At 54.2% G+C, this 16,449-nt stretch overlaps 1 protein-coding gene across 1 annotated transcript; it reads right to left on the reverse strand.

Moving 5' to 3' along the window:
• Positions 1 to 50: 50 nt before the first annotated feature.
• On the reverse strand, positions 51 to 16,102 carry GGA2 (golgi associated, gamma adaptin ear containing, ARF binding protein 2). Its single transcript, XM_054391169.1, has 17 exons — positions 16,069 to 16,102; positions 15,471 to 15,555; positions 14,729 to 14,804; positions 14,156 to 14,254; positions 11,967 to 12,090; positions 9,723 to 9,826; positions 9,167 to 9,247; positions 8,192 to 8,329; positions 7,256 to 7,337; positions 5,913 to 6,032; positions 5,382 to 5,540; positions 5,236 to 5,291; positions 4,057 to 4,208; positions 3,167 to 3,336; positions 2,345 to 2,514; positions 761 to 871; positions 51 to 161 (listed from the first exon to the last, which is right to left on the reverse strand). The coding sequence occupies exons 1-17, from the start codon at positions 16,100 to 16,102 to the stop codon at positions 51 to 53; spliced, it is 1,872 nt and encodes a 623-aa protein (XP_054247144.1).
• Positions 16,103 to 16,449: the final 347 nt, after the last annotated feature.

The following is a 16,449-nucleotide window of genomic DNA, read 5'->3' on the forward strand; positions in this document are numbered from 1 at the left end:
CTTCCCCTCCACCAGGGAGGCATGATGGCAGTGTCCAAGGCTGCTGAAGTTCAGCTCCTGCCCCAGAGCTCTGCTTCTGGGAAGCTGGTCACCTCTCCCACCTCACTGAAGGGCTGCAGGCCCTGGGTGAACGCCAGCTGGTATCTCAGTCGGATGGGAACCTGGGAGAGGAGGGAGAAGAGGCACATCATGGCTGCTGATTCCTGGGCCCCTGCAGCCTCTCCCCTTGCAGCCTTGCTGCGGTGAATCACCCTCAGGAACGGGAGAGCAATGCTTCAGCTGTGTGGAAACTCCACACACAACAAGACCTAGATCTTCATAAGAGCCAGGAGCAACTGGGATACCTTTGCAAGGGCATGCTTGGCAACCTAGGCCTGGCCACGCTTCTCAGCAACAGAAGCTCCAGTCTCATAATGATTCACCCATACAGCAGAGCTGCCACCCATCACTTGGGCCTTGGGTGGCCTCATGTTCCACCAGCTGCAAACATCTGCAGTTGCAGTGTCCATCAGGAGCCAGCCCTGCAGGTGGACTGAAGCAGAACTGTGCAGGCTCCTGCAGCAACAGACTGCTCAGACCTTCAGATGGTAGCTCTGGAAAGCTGTCCCAGTGGGAAAAACATCTTCCAAGCAGAGCCCAGACTCCTTTGGTCCCCCCAGTCACCTCCTCACTAAAAGCACCCTCTCCACCTTTCACACCAACACCCACTCCCTGCAGTGCCCCTCCAGCACCCCCCAGCAGGCTCCAGCACCATGCAGACCTTGCGTGGGTTGGCAAGCAGCAGGACCTGGGAGAGCAGGGCAGGTGGCAGCAGGGGGCTGAAGGCTGGCAGAGCAGAGCCTGATGCTGGCTGCAGCTTTATCTTCATGGGCTGAAAGAAAACAACAGCAGCACTTGGTCCAGACTGAAGAAGGGCTGTAGGCATTACCAGAGCTGGGCAAGGAGAGGTCAGGCAGCTGCTGGCCTTCCATGAGGAGAGTGCCTTTCACAGCCTGCTCCTGGAGGCAGAGCATGGTTCTATAGTCACAGCATGGCTTGGGTTGGAAAAGCCCTCTGAGATCCAGTCCAGCCTTCAACCCAGCACCACCGTGGCCCTTAAACCATGTCCAAGTGCCATGGCCACAGGTTTCCTGAACCCCTCCAGGGATGGGGACTCCACCACCTCCCTGGGCAGCCTGTTCCAGTGCCTGACCACTGTTGCAAGAGAGAAATTGTTCCTAATCTCCAACCTACACTTCCCCTGGCACAATTTCAGGCCATTTCCTCTTGTTTCATCACACGATACTAGGGAGAAGAGACCAACCCCCACCTGGCTCCAACCTTCTTTCAGGAAGTTATAGAGAGCAGTGAGGTCTTCCCTCAGCCTCCTCCTATTCTCCAGACTAAACAACCCCAGGTCCCTCAGCTGCTCCTCACCAGACCTGTTCCCCAGACCCTTCATCACCAGCTTTGCTGCCCTTCTCTAGACATGCTCCAGATCTTCCTAGACAGCCCAGCCCATGCTGCAGAGCAGAGGCAGAAGGGCCTTACCCAGGAGGCTAAAGCACCACATCTGGAGGCCTCTTTAGCTGTCACAAGGCCAGGGACACACTCTGTGAAGCAGGCACCAGGGCCACCACCAGCACACAGCAGGTTCTCCGTTCAGAGAAAGCAAGCCATGCAGTTTCTAATGAGCAGGGCAAATGCTAAGCAAGAAATGGTGACCCTTCTCCTCACAACACCCCTGAGCAGTGCCACTGTGATGGTTTGAAACTGTCTTTTTAATTTTTCCTTGCAAAGTTCAGAACAGAGAAAGTGAAAGAATGTAAATAAGTCACTATTGGGTGTAAGAAAGCAAAATACTGATTGTTCTAAACACTTCCATTGGATAGATAGAAATGTTTAAGAACTATTACCCAAAACAAAGTAGGCACTCTGCACATTCTGCGTTCGGCAGTGGGGGCAGTTGCTGGGCTGTCTGGCTGCTGTTTCTTCTTCTCTTCTGGCTGAAGATAACACACTGACCTTGGCAGCTAAGTTAACAACTTTCTGCTTAACTAACTCTGCTTCTCTGTCCAGGGGGGTCTGGGGGGAAGCTCCTGGGAGAGGGAGGCCCCTTTGGGAGGGTCCCCTTGGGGGGAAGCAAAGGGAGATCGGTTGTGCTTTTCTGTTGATTGTATATATTTGTGAATGTTGTGAATTTTGTATATTTGTACATATTCATTGCATTTCATTGTAGATTTTAGACTCTGCTTGTAAATACAGCCTTCATTTGCTTCCAGACTGGGCTAGCCTGGTTATTGTCGGTGGGGGGGGAATTTCAGCTCACACCGACACAGCCACTTACTCATCACAGGCCTCTCACCTCGGGGACTGCAGCCTGGAACACTATGTCCTGGATTGGCTGGGCTGCTGTGCTCAGCATGGAGAGCACCATCACCAGCACGTCTGGGCGGCCAGGGGCTGGGTCTCTGGAGAAGTGGAGCATAGCCTTGAACCCATTCCTGTCATACACAGTAAGGGGGCAGATCCTGCCTGCTGGAGACAAGAGGAGCATCAGAGGTACAGCACGGCCCTCCCCACCTCCCTTCTGAGGGCAGGATAAGGGACAGCAGAATACAGGCACACAAAGAGCTTTTCCTTCCCCCAGCACACTCACAGGCCAAGCAGCACAGAGCTCCTCAAAGGCAGAGGAAGGAGACTGAGTGTCTCCATTAGAGGTGGTGGGACTAGCAGCCCAGATCTTAAAAGCCAACCAGATGTCAGCTTTGAATCCAACCCAGAGAGGAGGAGCCAAGTCAGATGCAGCTGTTCAGCACATCTCATCACCACTGCCTGGCAAACTCACCCTGGCTCTCTCCATCCAGCCACTCCAAGCCTTCACTTCAGGGACTGAAGGCCAAAACATCCCTGCCCCTGTCCCAAAGGAGCAATGGCTGAGGCTCTGCAGTCCTCCTAACAGGATCCTTGTCCTGCTCTGAGGCAGGGCAGGAAGCTCCTGAGTGCAGAGCAGGGAGGACAAGGACACTTCCATGGCACCATCCTTAGCTCAAACTCCCAAACACATCAAGTTCTTTATAGACTTTTCTCCATTACTTTTCTCCAGCCAACCCACACAGCATGAGGCCACTTTGGCTTGCTCCTCTGCTGCAGTAAGCCTCTAGTAAGCTGAAATCCTTGCACTTACTCAGTGTAATTGAAATTAAAGGGACAAAAAGGTTTTCCAGAGAAGCACCATGGGAAGCTGGATGCAAAGAGGCAGTAGGCTTCAGCTTGCAGCCTAGGCTGGAGGATGAAGTATCTGCCTTTGACCTGTCTAGAAGAGCTGGAAGGGGCAAGTTCACTGCTGATAAATCCCTGGAAAGAGAAGCATGTAGAAAGCTTGCATTAACTGGGGAGCTGATGTGGTTTATACCATCCTCTGCTCTGTCTGTGGTCCCAGTTCCACAAGCTTAAACTCTCTGAGCTCCTGAGAAACCCAAACCCTGCCTCTGTTTCACATGGAAGAAGCTGCTGTTTCAGCTTTCTTAAGACACAATCTTTGTTTGAGGGTTTTGGAAGTCTCCTTTCCCTGCAGACTGCTCTCTGGAGCTTCAGTCAGTGAAGTCAGAGTAAATTCTAGCACAAAGACAACACAAGGAGCTGGGACTCTCCCATAACCTTCATTGCTTCTCTTGTGGCAGACTGGGTAAGGAGCATCTGCTCTGAAGAGCTGTAGATAAGAATTTGGCTCACAACCTGTTAGGCTTCCACTGAAGGAAATTACTGCCACAAGGTGAAGAAAGCTGGGGAAGCATTTTCTGAGTCACAGGGTATGAAAAGACCTGACTGCAAGGGTTTTGTTCCTTTAGCTCAAGACCCTCTCCTCACTGAGCTCTGGGATTTGTCTCACCAAGTTCCTGACCCTTGGAATGTCAATTCCACACAGTTGAATTAAGAGAGGCCTAGCTGCTGCTCAAGGGCTAATGGACAGTTTGCCCTCAGGAGCCAGCTGGAGCTGAAAGTTTCCCCTAAATCTCTGCTATAAAGCAGAATTCCTCATCTGCAAAGCCAGGCTGTATCATGCACTTTGCTTACCAGGACAATGGCTTGGTCTGGGATGGTGGAGGCAGCTGATCAGCCAGGCTCTGAAGCTCACTCTTCTCTGGAGAGCTCTCTTCCCAGCCCTCCTGCTGGCCCAGTGTCTGAACAGCACTTGGAGCTGCACCATATCCATTGTGTGCAGCAGCCTCAAAGAATTGAGACACTTCTGGTTCCTGCTGGACAACAACAGCAAAAATCAGACCTGCTCCACTGAGAAGGATCTTGGGGTTAACAACACTGCTTAAAGAAGAGACACAAACATTTGGTCTGGGTGCAAACTGCACAGGAAGTTCACTGCAAAGCAGGAGGGTGCCAGCTTCCCTTCAGAACACAGTGGAGTCAAAAAGGCTGCCCCAGAAAGCCAGGGGCTGAGTTGTGGCCTTTGCACTGTGGACTATATCTGGGGAGGTCCTACATCTGGGGAGAAATAACAGCAGGCACCAGCACAGGTTAGAGGCTGCCCTGCTGGAAAGCAGCTCCACACAGAAAGACCTTGGAATGCTGGTGGACAGCAAGTTCTCCATGGAACAACAATGTGCTCTTGTGGCCAGGAGAGCCAATGGGATCCTGGGATGGATCAAGAAAGGTGTCCAGCAGGGCTAGGGAAGTTCTTCTACCTCTCTACTCTGCCCTGCTGAGACCACACCTGCAATACTGTGTCCAGTTTTGGGCTCCCCAGTGCAAGAGAGACAGAGACCTGCTGGAGAGAATCCAGCAGAGACCCACGAGGATGATTTGGGGACTTGAGCATCTCTCCTATGAAGAAAGACTGAGAGCCCTGGGGCTGTTTAGTCTTGAGAAGACTGAGAGGGGATCTGATCAATGCCTATCAATACCTGAGGGGTGGGTGTCAAGTGGAGGGGGCCAGGCTCTTTTGGGTGGCTCACAGTGATAAGACAAGGAACAACGGGCTCAAACTAGAGCATAGAAGATTTCACCTCAGCAAGAGGAGAAACTTCTGTACAGTGAGGGTGACAGAGCCCTGGAACAGGCTGCCCAGGGGGGTTGTGGAGTCTCCTTCTCTGGAGACTTTCCAAACCCACCTGGATGCATTCCTGTGCAGACTACCCTGAGTGATCCTGCTCTGGCAGGGGGGGTTGGACCTGATGATCTCTTGAGGTCCCTTCCAACCTCTGCTATACTGTGATACTAAAGTAGGGGAGGATCACTCACCTCTGCTGAGCCAAAATCAGGTGGTGGTTTCTGTGCAACAGGAGAATCACTGAGACCTAAGAAAGATGTCAAAAGGCCACAGATCAGTTACAGAAAAGAAGGGTTTGCCATGGGCTCTTCCTTTGTGCTGAACTGCAGCTACAAACCTAAGGCCTGGAGCTGCTCCTCAAGCAGGCAGGCAGGGCTGTAGTGGGCAGTGGTGGCTCTGCTCCCAGACTGGGCTGTAGGACACTGGCAGGTCCCCTCCAGTTCAGAGAAGTCAATCAGTGTGTAGCTCTTCGTGTGCCTTGGGGCTGCCTGTGGTGCTTTGGAAAGAGCAGAGAGGAGAGGAAGTTTTTAAGGCCAAGCTGCATGGGGCCTCTAAGCAACCTGATCTAGTGTGAGGTGTCCCTGTTCATGGCAGGGGGGTTGGAACTGGATAATCTTTGAGGTCCCTTCCAACCCTGACAATTCTAGGATTCTATGGGAGAGCCCTCCTGGAAGGGGCAGTGTGCCTATGGGCACAGGCACCCCTGGAGGACAAGGAGGTGAAGAACTCCAGAAGCATTTTCTGCTGGCCCACACAGAAGCAAGTGGTGGTTATGTGCCAGCTCCCCTGTCTCACAGGGCAACTCTTCCCCTCCAGACCCCACTCACACACCACCTGCAGGAGCAGAATGCTGCAGGATGCTCCTGACCTGGCACATCAGCAGAGCTGGTGGTTGAAGCTCCTCCACCACCATTTTGCTGGCTGGGTACAAGTTGCCTGCAGTGTCTGAGTGCCTGCGTGAGCTCCTCGCTGGCCTGCAGGACCTCACCTGCAAGACAGGAGAAACCAAACAGTTGGGACACAAGGGTCAGCTCCACTCTCCACAGTGCACCTAGAGCTGCCTGCAGTGAAGTCTGATGGAGCAGCCTGCCCCCAGGCTCTGCCTGGTTGTTCATTTTTGCACATCTGCTGATTTCAGGCCTCTCACTTCTCCAGATCCCTTTGAGCTGCCATCCTGTCTCTGAGCCCTTCAGTTCCTGCCATCTCTTGCACACTTGGTTGTTCTCCACGAGCCTTCTGAGTGTACTTGGTTTGTAATCCAGCCCCATCCTGCCTGAATGGAAGGTCTGAGGCACAGCTGAGCTCTTGGGGTTGTTGGCATCACTTCAGTCAAGGGCTTAAACCAAGACTGAAATGAGGTCCTCTGGGAAGGGCTAGATTGCACAACTAGAACTCAAAGTTTCTGCTGCTGACCCTCCTCAATATATTACTTCAGAAAATAAAAGAATTTCCTCCCTTCTGCATTGATAGACAGGGAGAAAGATCAATCTCTGAAGAGAGAAGACCTCAAAGAGGGAGAGAGCAAGGAGAGAGCAAGGAGAGAGCAAGGAGAGAGCAAGGAGAGAGCAAGGAGAGAGCAAGGAGAGAGCAAGGAGAGAGCAAGGAGAGAGCAAGGAGAGAGCAAGGAGAGAGCAAGGAGAGAGCAAGGAGAGAGCAAGGAGAGAGCAAGGAGAGAGCAAGGAGAGAGCAAGGAGAGAGCAAGGAGAGAGCAAGGAGAGAGCAAGGAGAGAGCAAGGAGAGAGCAAGGAGAGAGCAAAGAGAGAGCAAGGAGAGAGCAAAGAGAGAGCAAAGAGAGAGCAAAGAGAGAGCAAAGAGAGAGCAAAGAGAGAGCAAAGAGAGAGCAAAGAGAGAGCAAAGAGAGAGCAAAGAGAGAGCAAAGAGAGAGCAAAGAGAGAGCAAAGAGAGCATCTGAAAACCCTTCAGCTCTCTGAACATCAGAATCCCCCAGGCTCTGGAGAACACTCAGCTGGCAGAGCCTGGGTTCAGTGTAACTTTGGGCCCCAAGTGAAATGTGGAGAGAGGCCTGGGGGAGGGCTGTGCTGAGGGCTGTGCCACAGCTCATGGCCATGCTTTAAAGGGGAATGTGGGAAGCTTTGCCAGCAGGTGCCAGGTACCCAAGCATTCCCTTCTCAGAGGAAGGGCACACTCCACTTGTCAAGGCAAAGGCAGAAGCTGACCCCAGAGAAGCCCAGGGGCAGTGCTGGCTCTTACCTAGAGCCTCCTCATCGTCGACTGTCTCACTGGCGAGGCGGAAGAGCAGGGGCCTGAGCTTCTCACCATGCTGGAGCAGAGTCTGTGCAGGGAAACCTTTCACATCATGGCTCAGGAGATCCCAGGAGCTCTCACCCTTCCCTGTCCCCATGATCAGCTCTGAGGGAAGCTACCCCCAGAAGAGGAAGATGCACTTTCTGCCCAGGCCCACACAAAGGCTGCCAGTGCTGCCTGCTGCTGCACTCTCAGAAACCCACAGTGGCCTGGAGGGCAGGCATGGAACAAGGAGGCTTTGCTGGGGTCCCCCCAGCAATCACCCCCTCTGTACACACACAGCTGTGAGACAGAGCCCTGTGAAATGGCTCAGGTTAAAAGGAAAAGCAGCCAGGAGCGAAGAGCTCCCTCCCAGCACTCAGAAGGAAGCATTGGAAGAAGTAGTCAATGCCAAGCTGCTTTCCTCTCAATCCTTTGTGTTTGAGGAAGGCAGGAGGCAGGGAGGCAGCCCCTTTTTCAGTCTGGAAGTCAGGTCTCTTCCATCTACAGCAGCAGCCCTCCCACCAGCAGCTAACTCCAAACTCTGCCATGGAGTTTTGGGTGTTTGGAGGCCACAGAGCTGCCCTGACAGCCCTGCTGGTGACATCAAACATTTCCTCACTGCCAGCAGCAGAACAGTGAACTCTGGGCAGAAAAGGGGCAATCACAGAAACCTCTGGGATCAGAAGATGAAGAATTCACAGCTTTGAGCTTTTCTGGTCAGCCCCCATCACACCCAGCTAACCCAGCCCAGGCCCAAGGGAATTCCCCTGTTGGAGGAAGAGCCATTTCCTCACCAGAGGAGCAGCTAACCTGGCCAGAAACTGCCCCCTGAATCCTGTTGCCCTGGGTCCTCCCAGCCACAGGCAGAAGAACCTCTTCTGCAGGAAGCAGAGCATTCACCTGGAGAGCCTCCTGCTCAGGTCTGGATAACTCCTGTGTCCTGTGGGCCTCCAGAAATTCCCCCATGCACTGAACCTTCTCAGAAACCTCCCTGATGGTGCTCACTCTTCTGGACACCTTGGCTGACTTCTCTTGCTCCTTTGATGGAAAGTGAATGAAGAGCAGATGAGGATTTGGCTGATACAGCCCATGCCTGGCGGGGGCACACCTGGGGAGCTCCTTTGCCCTCCAATCTTACTGCAAGCAGAGGAGGCAGAAGGCAGCACAGCTACAGACACCCCAGGATCGGAGCTGCACCCTACCAGGCTGCCAAGGGTGGAGATGGAAACCTCCTGCCCTTCTCAGGGCGCCCTGGGCAGGGGGCTGGTGCTTAGGGAATTCATTACACCACAGGCAGGAGTGGGACTCAGAATCAGAGCTGGGGGTTGGTGGCTCTGCTGCACAGAACAACACTCTCCAAAGAAAGGCAGGGATTTCATCAAACCAGGCCACATCTCCTGGTTAGGCAGGCACTGGGGTGTCCTCTCAGAGGACAGAGAGCCACAGTTACTCAGGAGAAGAGGCAGCTCTGTGCAGATGGGGCTGTTCCCCACCTGGGAACTGAGCTTTCTCCTGGAAGCTCTCAGCACTGCTGCCAGGCTCCCACTCCCGTGGGGGTGTCCCACCACACAGCCCCTGGGTGCATGTGCTCCCTCCTCCTGGCAGGTTGGAGGGAAGCAAGCCAAGGCAACTCCACAGAGTGACTCTGGGATAGCCAGCACTGAAAACCATCCCTCCTCTGGGGCACCTCAAACACTTCTCCTGAGACAAGCCCCAGCAAGGTTCCACCACCCCCTCTGGCTGGTCCCTTTGATACCAGTAAGATGACAGCACTGTGGGGGTCACTACAGAGGCCTCCCTGCCCCAAAGGGAATGGCCAACTCCCTCCCCTTCTGCCTGGCTGCAAACACAGGTTCTGAGCCCTGGGACTCCTACCTCTTGAACCATGCTCTTGATCAGGCAGTTGGCAGCCTGCAGGTCTTCTGAGTTGTTGCTCTTCAGGAGCCTTGCTAAAAGCTGTGGGGGGAGAGCATCAGCCAGCAGTGAGCAGGGGTCTGCAGCACTGTCCCCAGGCACACAGCACATGGAGCAGACACTGAGAGGCACCCACTGGTGTCACAGTCCTGGAAACAGGTGGGCTCGTGTCCCACAGCCTGATCCAGGTTAGACTGCTGCCTCCCACAGCTGTCTCCTCATTTTGTTTGGGCCTCTCTGGCTCTGCAGCACCTCTGTCAGACCTGGGGGGAGCCTCCCTTGGGAGACTTTCATAGTCACTGATGGGTTGCTGTAGGGAAGTTGCACTTTTTGCCAAGCAAAACTTTCTGACAAGGCATCAAAGAACTCTCTGGCTGCTGTGCAGGAGGAAGTGATGGCAGCTTTCTGAAGATACCTTCTCTGAACCAGCAAGAGCTCCCCAAACCCACCTGAGCCTGTGTTCTCAGCAGCACAAAGCAGGGGGGGGTGGAGTGGACATGAAGGTCCAGAGGTTTACCTTGGATTTCTCTTCATCTGTGTCAAAAATAGAATTCTGAGGTCTTGGAGAAGGGGGAGGTAAAATTTTGTCTTCTGGCAACCTAGGGTCTTCCTTTACAATCCCTGGAATGGGTAACAGCATCTGTTCAGTGATCCTGAGCTGCTGAACACCACTGCTCAAAGGTGCATTGGTTTTGGCAGCTCCTGCCTCCATCTCTCCCCAGAACCTTTGACAGTGAGAAGCAGCAGCAAGGAGTTGCCTCAGCACACCCCCAGACCAGAGTCTTTCCCTTCCCCCTTGGACTGAACACAGAGCAGGGGAGATTTTCTGGGTACCCAGATGTGCTGAGCTCACTCTGGGAGAATTCCCCCAGAGCAAGAGCACTGGGAGCACCCCAGTGCCAACCTCCAAGCACCCAGGACTGCCACAAGAGCACTGGGAGCACCCCAGTGCCAACCTCCAAGCACCCAGGACTGCCACAAGAGCACTGGGAGCACCCCAGTGCCAACCTCCAAGCACCCAGGACTGCCACAAGAGCACTGGGAGCACCCCAGTGCCAACCTCCAAGCACTCAGGACTGCCACAAGAGCACTGGGAGCACCCCAGTGCCAACCTCCAAGCACCCAGGACTGCCACAAGAGCACTGGGAGCACCCCAGTGCCAACCTCCAAGCACTCAGGACTGCCACAAGAGCACTGGGAGCACCCCAGTACTGAGCTCCAAGCACTCAGGACTGCCACAAGAGCACTGGGGGCACCCCAGTACTGAGCTCCAAGCACTCAGGACTGCCACAGGAGCACTGGGAGCACCCCAGTACTGAGCTCCAAGCACTCAGGACTGCCACAGGAGCACTGGGAGCACCCCAGTACTGAGCTCCAAGCACTCAGGACTGCCACAGGAGCACTGGGAGCACCCCAGTACTGAGCTCCAAGCACTCAGGACAGCCACAAGAGCACTGGGAACACCCCAGTACTGAGCTCCAAGCACTCAGGACTGCCACAAGAGCACTGGGAGCACCCCAGTACTGAGCTCCAAGCACTCAGGACTGCCACAAGAGCACTGGGGGCACTCCAGTACTGAGCTCCAAGCACTCAGGACTGCCACAAGAGCACTGGGAGCACTCCAGTACTGAGCTCCAAGCACTCAGGACTGCCACAAGAGCACTGGGGGCACCCCAGTACTGAGCTCCAAGCACTCAGGACTGCCACAAGAGCACTGGGGGCACCCCAGTACACAGCCAAGAACCAAAGAACCCCCCATGCCAACAGTGACCCTGTGGACGTCTCTGCCCCAGCCAGAGCAGCAGCTTCCAATCACACAGAAGATGCCCAGGAGCTGCCTGGCAGGAGGGCACCCAGCACTGCTGCTCAGCACCCACCAGTGCCACAGGGAGTGCTCAGCCTGCAGCAGCCTCTGCAGGAAGGTGAGGCCGTGCTGGTGAGGAAGATTGCCACAGCAGGCCCTGGGGGAAGGCTGGCAAAGCCATTTTTATGCTCAAAGATGCACAGAGCAAACCTGGTGGGAAGCATGTAGCAAGCTCCCTCCTTGCCCTGAACCCCCCCAGGAAGCACTGTGGTCTTACTTCAGCTATGAAGCTTCTTACCTGGAGTATCAAGGGGGGGAACTGGAAACATTTCTGGCTTACAAAACCATTAAGCCATGAAATGTGATGGAATGGATGGAAAATCTGCCTTAGGGTCTCTCTGACCCCATCCCTCCTAGTCCATATTCCAGGGCAGAGATCACCCTGAGTTTGTCCTGCACCTTTTCACTGCAGAGCAGTGGTGAGGTTTGTGAGAAGAGAGGCCACGAGGCCAGCCTGGGCTCTACCCAGCACCAGAACAAGAGGACACAGTCTCAAGCTGCACCAGGGGAGGTTTAGGCTGGAGCTGAGGAGAAAGTTCTTCACAGAGAGAGTGGTTGGCCATTGGAATGTGCTGCCCAGGGAGGTGGTGGAGTCACCATCCCTGGAGGTGTTCAAGAGGGAATTGGACGTGGCACTTGGTGCCATGGTTTAGATAGGCATGAGGTGTAGGGTGACAGGTTGGACTCGATGATCCTTGAGGTCTCTTCCAGCCTTCTTGATTCTATGATTCTACCCCTGTAAGGCTGTTTTTAAACAGCTCCATCCACCCTCAAGTCCCCAGCCAGCCCTGGGGGGGTGGCCCTGTGTCCTGCTCCTCAGCCAGAGAGCAGCTATCTGTGGTCTGAAACCCTGTGACTTGCAGAGCTAAAAAGGAAACTGAAATAACAGAACCAAACCTTCTTTCTTCAGCAGCTGATAAGCATCCTGGATTTTCACTTCCTGAGGAAACCAGACAGTCCAACTGAACAGCACTGCTGTCACCCGTGACTTGACTTGCTCTGAAGACCAGGTCCCATAGTACTGAGAACAAAAATCAAACAAAAAGGGAAAGCAAGGCAAAAAAAAAGATGGAATCTAAAGGATTAGTGCCAGGTGGAGCAGCTGGGTCTGACTCCAGGCTGGATGTGTGCAGAGACCAAGTAACAAATGGGCTCCTAACACTGCTCACAGAGTTGGCAGCTGTGTCTGGCTGGGGCTGTACACACAGGGAGTGCTGGGGGACAATGACAGAATTGTGCAATGACAACCTGGCTGAACCCATTTCAAACCTCCTCTGATTCAGAGATTCATAGAAAGGGTTGGGTTGGAAGGGACCTCAAAGATCAGCCAGTTCCAACCCCCTGCCATGGGTCAGGACACCTCCTACCAGCCCAGGATGCTCAAGGCCTCATCCAGCCTGGTCTTAAGCACTTCCAGGGATGAGGCATTGACAACCTCCCTGGGCAACCTGTCCCAGTGTCTCCCCATCCTCACTGGAAGCCACTGCCCCTCATCCTGTCACTGCAAGCCCTTGTCAAAAGCCCCTCCTACTCTCCCGTGGCCCCTTTGGGTACTGGAAGGCTGCTCTAAGGTCTCCCTGGAGCCTTCTCTTCTACAGGCTGAACAGCTCCAACGCTCCCAGCCTGTCCCCATAGGGGAAGATCTCCAGCTTCTGATCATCTTTGTGGCCTCCTCTGGCCCAGCTTGAGCAGCTCCATGTCCCTGGTCAGTCACTGAATCCAAAACCCAGAGCAGGTTGCTCTGTTTCAGTGGGAACAGCTCAGTGCTTGGCTGTAAACACTTCCCTTCACTACCCACACTGCACACAGCAGCACTGCCCCAGCCAGAGCTGGGGAAATGAAGACTGAACACCACAAGGAATCAAAGTTATTGTCCTGTCTTGTCTCAGCATCTGGATGTTCTGATTCATCTCACTTAACGTGCTCAGAGGAGCAGCAAGTGGGGAGTGGGAAGAAGGATAAAACCCACCCAGACCTCCAAAAACATGAGGCATTTTAAACTCAGGGAATGAAACCTGTCCAAAACAGCAAACAAAACTGTGGTGAGACATCCTTCAAACTTCATTGCTTCACTGAGACATCTTTACCCAGCCTGCACTGAGAGGTTTTGCTTGCTGGTTAAACACTGCTCTGAAACCAGCTTTTTGCACCTCTGCCATCAAGGTGATGTCATGGAAAACACAGCCTGCAGGAGTGGTAAATGTGTGCAGGAGGGGAAATTGATTCCTGGCCTGCTGAGAGGGGGGGGTTAAGAAAGTCCCAGACCTGCTGTTTTCTGCAGAGAGGAGCGAGGGGTGCAGCCCAGGCAGCCTCTGATCAAACAGGGCTCCACTTTCCATCATGAGAGGCACTGCCCAGGGAGGCAGAGCATCCACTCTGAGCCTCTCAAACTGAACTGATGGCTGCTTCTCTTTCTCAGGAGGCAGTGGTGGCTCTCAGAAGCAAAGTGCTCCACAGCAGGGAGCAGGAGTTCATGTTTTGAATATGTGGAATGAATCTATGGTGAGTGTCAGCACAGCAGAGCCCTTCCAGCCTCCCCTCCCTTGGGGCTGCTACTCCTGGGGGCTGGGGTCCTCTGCCTGCCTTCCAGGACACCTCAGCAAGATCCCAGAAGGGCTGCACAAATGCCAAACTGCTTGGTGATGGTAGAGCAAGGGCTGCAAAGGGATTGCTGAAGTCTGGTTCCTGCTGACACTACTTAAGCTGATCTTGCCCCATGGTCAGGGCCCCAACCCAGGCTAACCTCCGGCAGGAGATAGCAAGAAGGAGAGCAGCCTGAGCACAAGGGTTTGAGGACAGAACACATGGGAAAGGCTCTAGGCAGCTCCTGTCCTCTGCCACTTCCCCCACCACAGTTCTGTGAGTCACTGGAAGGCAAAAGGACCACAGGCTGAGGGGTCACAAGAACAATTTCAAGCTCCTCCATAGCCCCTAGCTGTCCCACCAGAGGACAAAGCTGTGCACAGAAAGAGGCACAGAATGAATCCTGCCCTACTTCTGTGTGAGATCCATTCCAAGTTTTCATGGCCAGCAGGAAATCAGCAGCATGTGCCCACTGCAATAGCTGTGCCACCACAGCCACCTACCTTGGGGGAGAGCACTTTAATCAGCTCATTCAGAAACCTGAACTTGGCCATTGCATGGTGAAATCTCTCCCCACAGTTATTCACACAGGTCTCTAGCACCTGCAGAGAAGAAGACAGCACTGAACAGAAGCTGTACACACAGGTCCTGGGCAGCTTTTAATACCTTTGCCCCCGTGACACTAAGCAGCAGGACTCTCTGGTGCTGCAGCCACAAAGTCATGAGAAAGCTGAGGAGCAAGAACTTCTCTTTGCCTTCATCCCACCTTCTAAAGCTGCATGTTTAAGGCCATCTGCTCTGTTCTCCCCATCACCAATAACCTTTGGGCTAGTGCCCCTGTGGTGGGACCAGAGGTCAAGCAGCAAGAGCTGCAGAGCACTGAAACACCTCAGCAGAGCGAGGTGGGGAGGGACAGCAGCAGTTCCTCCCTCCCTCCCAGCCTGGCTTCTGTGTTCCTTGTGCAAGGGAACGTTAAAAGAGAGAGATATCAAAGAGGAGTGGCAGCTCCACTGCCTGCACCCCCAAACTGTACCTCCAGGTCCCTGTTGCCTCTGCAGGCAGATGCAAGCACTTACTGTGAGAGCATGGAGAGCTTCCACCTCCTGTGGGGACTGGATTTTGTGTGCCAGCAGCCTCAGTGCAAGCGATGGGCTGGGGAGCAGCAGAAGCAAGTCAGGCGGTACAGCAGCACCCGAGGGAAAGTGATCAGCAGAGCTGCCAGCCCCACAGCCTGCTACACCAGAGACCCTTCCTCTGCCACAGTCCTGGCCCACACACACAGCAGGGGTGAGAGGTGAACCAACCCCAGCACTGGTCTCCAGCCATGTCCTCTGGGAAGGGGAGAGGCTGGGGGCTCTCCCCGGGCGAGCTGCTCTCTGCCGGAGGCCTGGCACACAGCCCAAGTCAGCCTGCTGCCTGCTCCTGGGGGGCACAGACTGTCCCTAAGCTTTGACAGCTCATTTGCTTAATCGGTTCCTGCTCCTTCCCCCAGAGCTCTGGCTGTCAGCTGGAAGCTGGGGAAGTCCCAGCAGAGATCTCCTTGGCCACTCTCAGCTCACCCAGGGCTGGCTTCCTGCAGAACCCCACAGCAGGGCAGGACCTGCTGCCTCGTGGGCTGCAGCATGGATGCCAGAGTCCATTCCTCACATCACCCTCTGCCATATCCATCTCCACTCTTGGGAGCAGCAGAGCCCAGCAAGCACTCCCAGCTGCCTCTCCAGGCTCCTCACAGGTCCCACTCCCCCCACAGCCACAAGAGAATCTGGGAGCCAGACAGAGAGCCCAGAGTGAACACAAAGAGCCATCTGTCTGCCTTACCCTTCTGTGTTGGCATTCACCCGGTCACAGAACTGCTGGATGAATTCCCAGTTTTCCTCAGGGACACCTGGGTCAGTGGCTTTATCTTTCACAGGAAAAATAATCAATAAATAAAGGGAAAAAAAAAAAACCCTCCTTGATGGAGCACAAGGCTGGAAGCAGCCCAGTCCTCGCTCTGCTACCAGCTGCTTCAGGGCTTTTTGTCAGAGGCAGAAATAGAAGAACACAGAAGAAACAGCTAAAATCTGCCCCCAAACAGAGTCCTGAGTGCAGAAAGTCAAAGCTGGGCACAAAAATGAGGTGCTGGAAGCAGGGACAACAAGCAGCAATTTTAGCACAGAGCACAAGAAACTGTTAAAAACCATTCCCAGGCAGCTGTCCCAGTATCAAACCGCAGACCTTCCTGGGAGCACAGGAGGCACAGCTGACCCTTTAGCTGCAAGAACCCATCCCAAAGCACAGCTGAATTGAGGATATAAAAGCTTTTCTTGGCTTCCCCACAGAGCTGAAGCTGCTCCAGTGCCCAACCAGTTGGGGCTGCTTCCAGTGGCTCTGGATCCAGCAGCGCTGCCACCCCTGCCCCCCAAGCCCCACTCACTGAGCCACAGTTCCAGCTCCTCACTGCCAGCCATGGGCTCTCAGTGCTGCTCCACCCTCTGCCACTCTTCTCATGCCACTTCTCACCCCCCTCCCCCCACCGTGGGCTTCCACCCGGGTTTTTGTGGTGTGGAATTGAAACCTGTGGGCGTGGTGAAGTGTCCACCCCCCCTCCTCCCCAAACACACCCAGCACTGGGGCTGCTCCTCCCCTTGACAGCACAGCCTGCTGAGAACAGAGTCAAAATTTGGCATGGGAATTTAATGATTAAAATGGAATTGTCCAAAAAAAGAGGCAAAATCTTCTCAAGTCCAGTGGTTAGCAGACACAGCACCACACTGGCACCAGGCACAGCATTCCACTCTGTCCACGTGCTCTGGAT

Source organism: Indicator indicator, chromosome 22, assembly GCF_027791375.1.
Source record: "Indicator indicator isolate 239-I01 chromosome 22, UM_Iind_1.1, whole genome shotgun sequence".
NCBI classification, from domain to species: Eukaryota; Metazoa; Chordata; class Aves; order Piciformes; family Indicatoridae; genus Indicator; species Indicator indicator.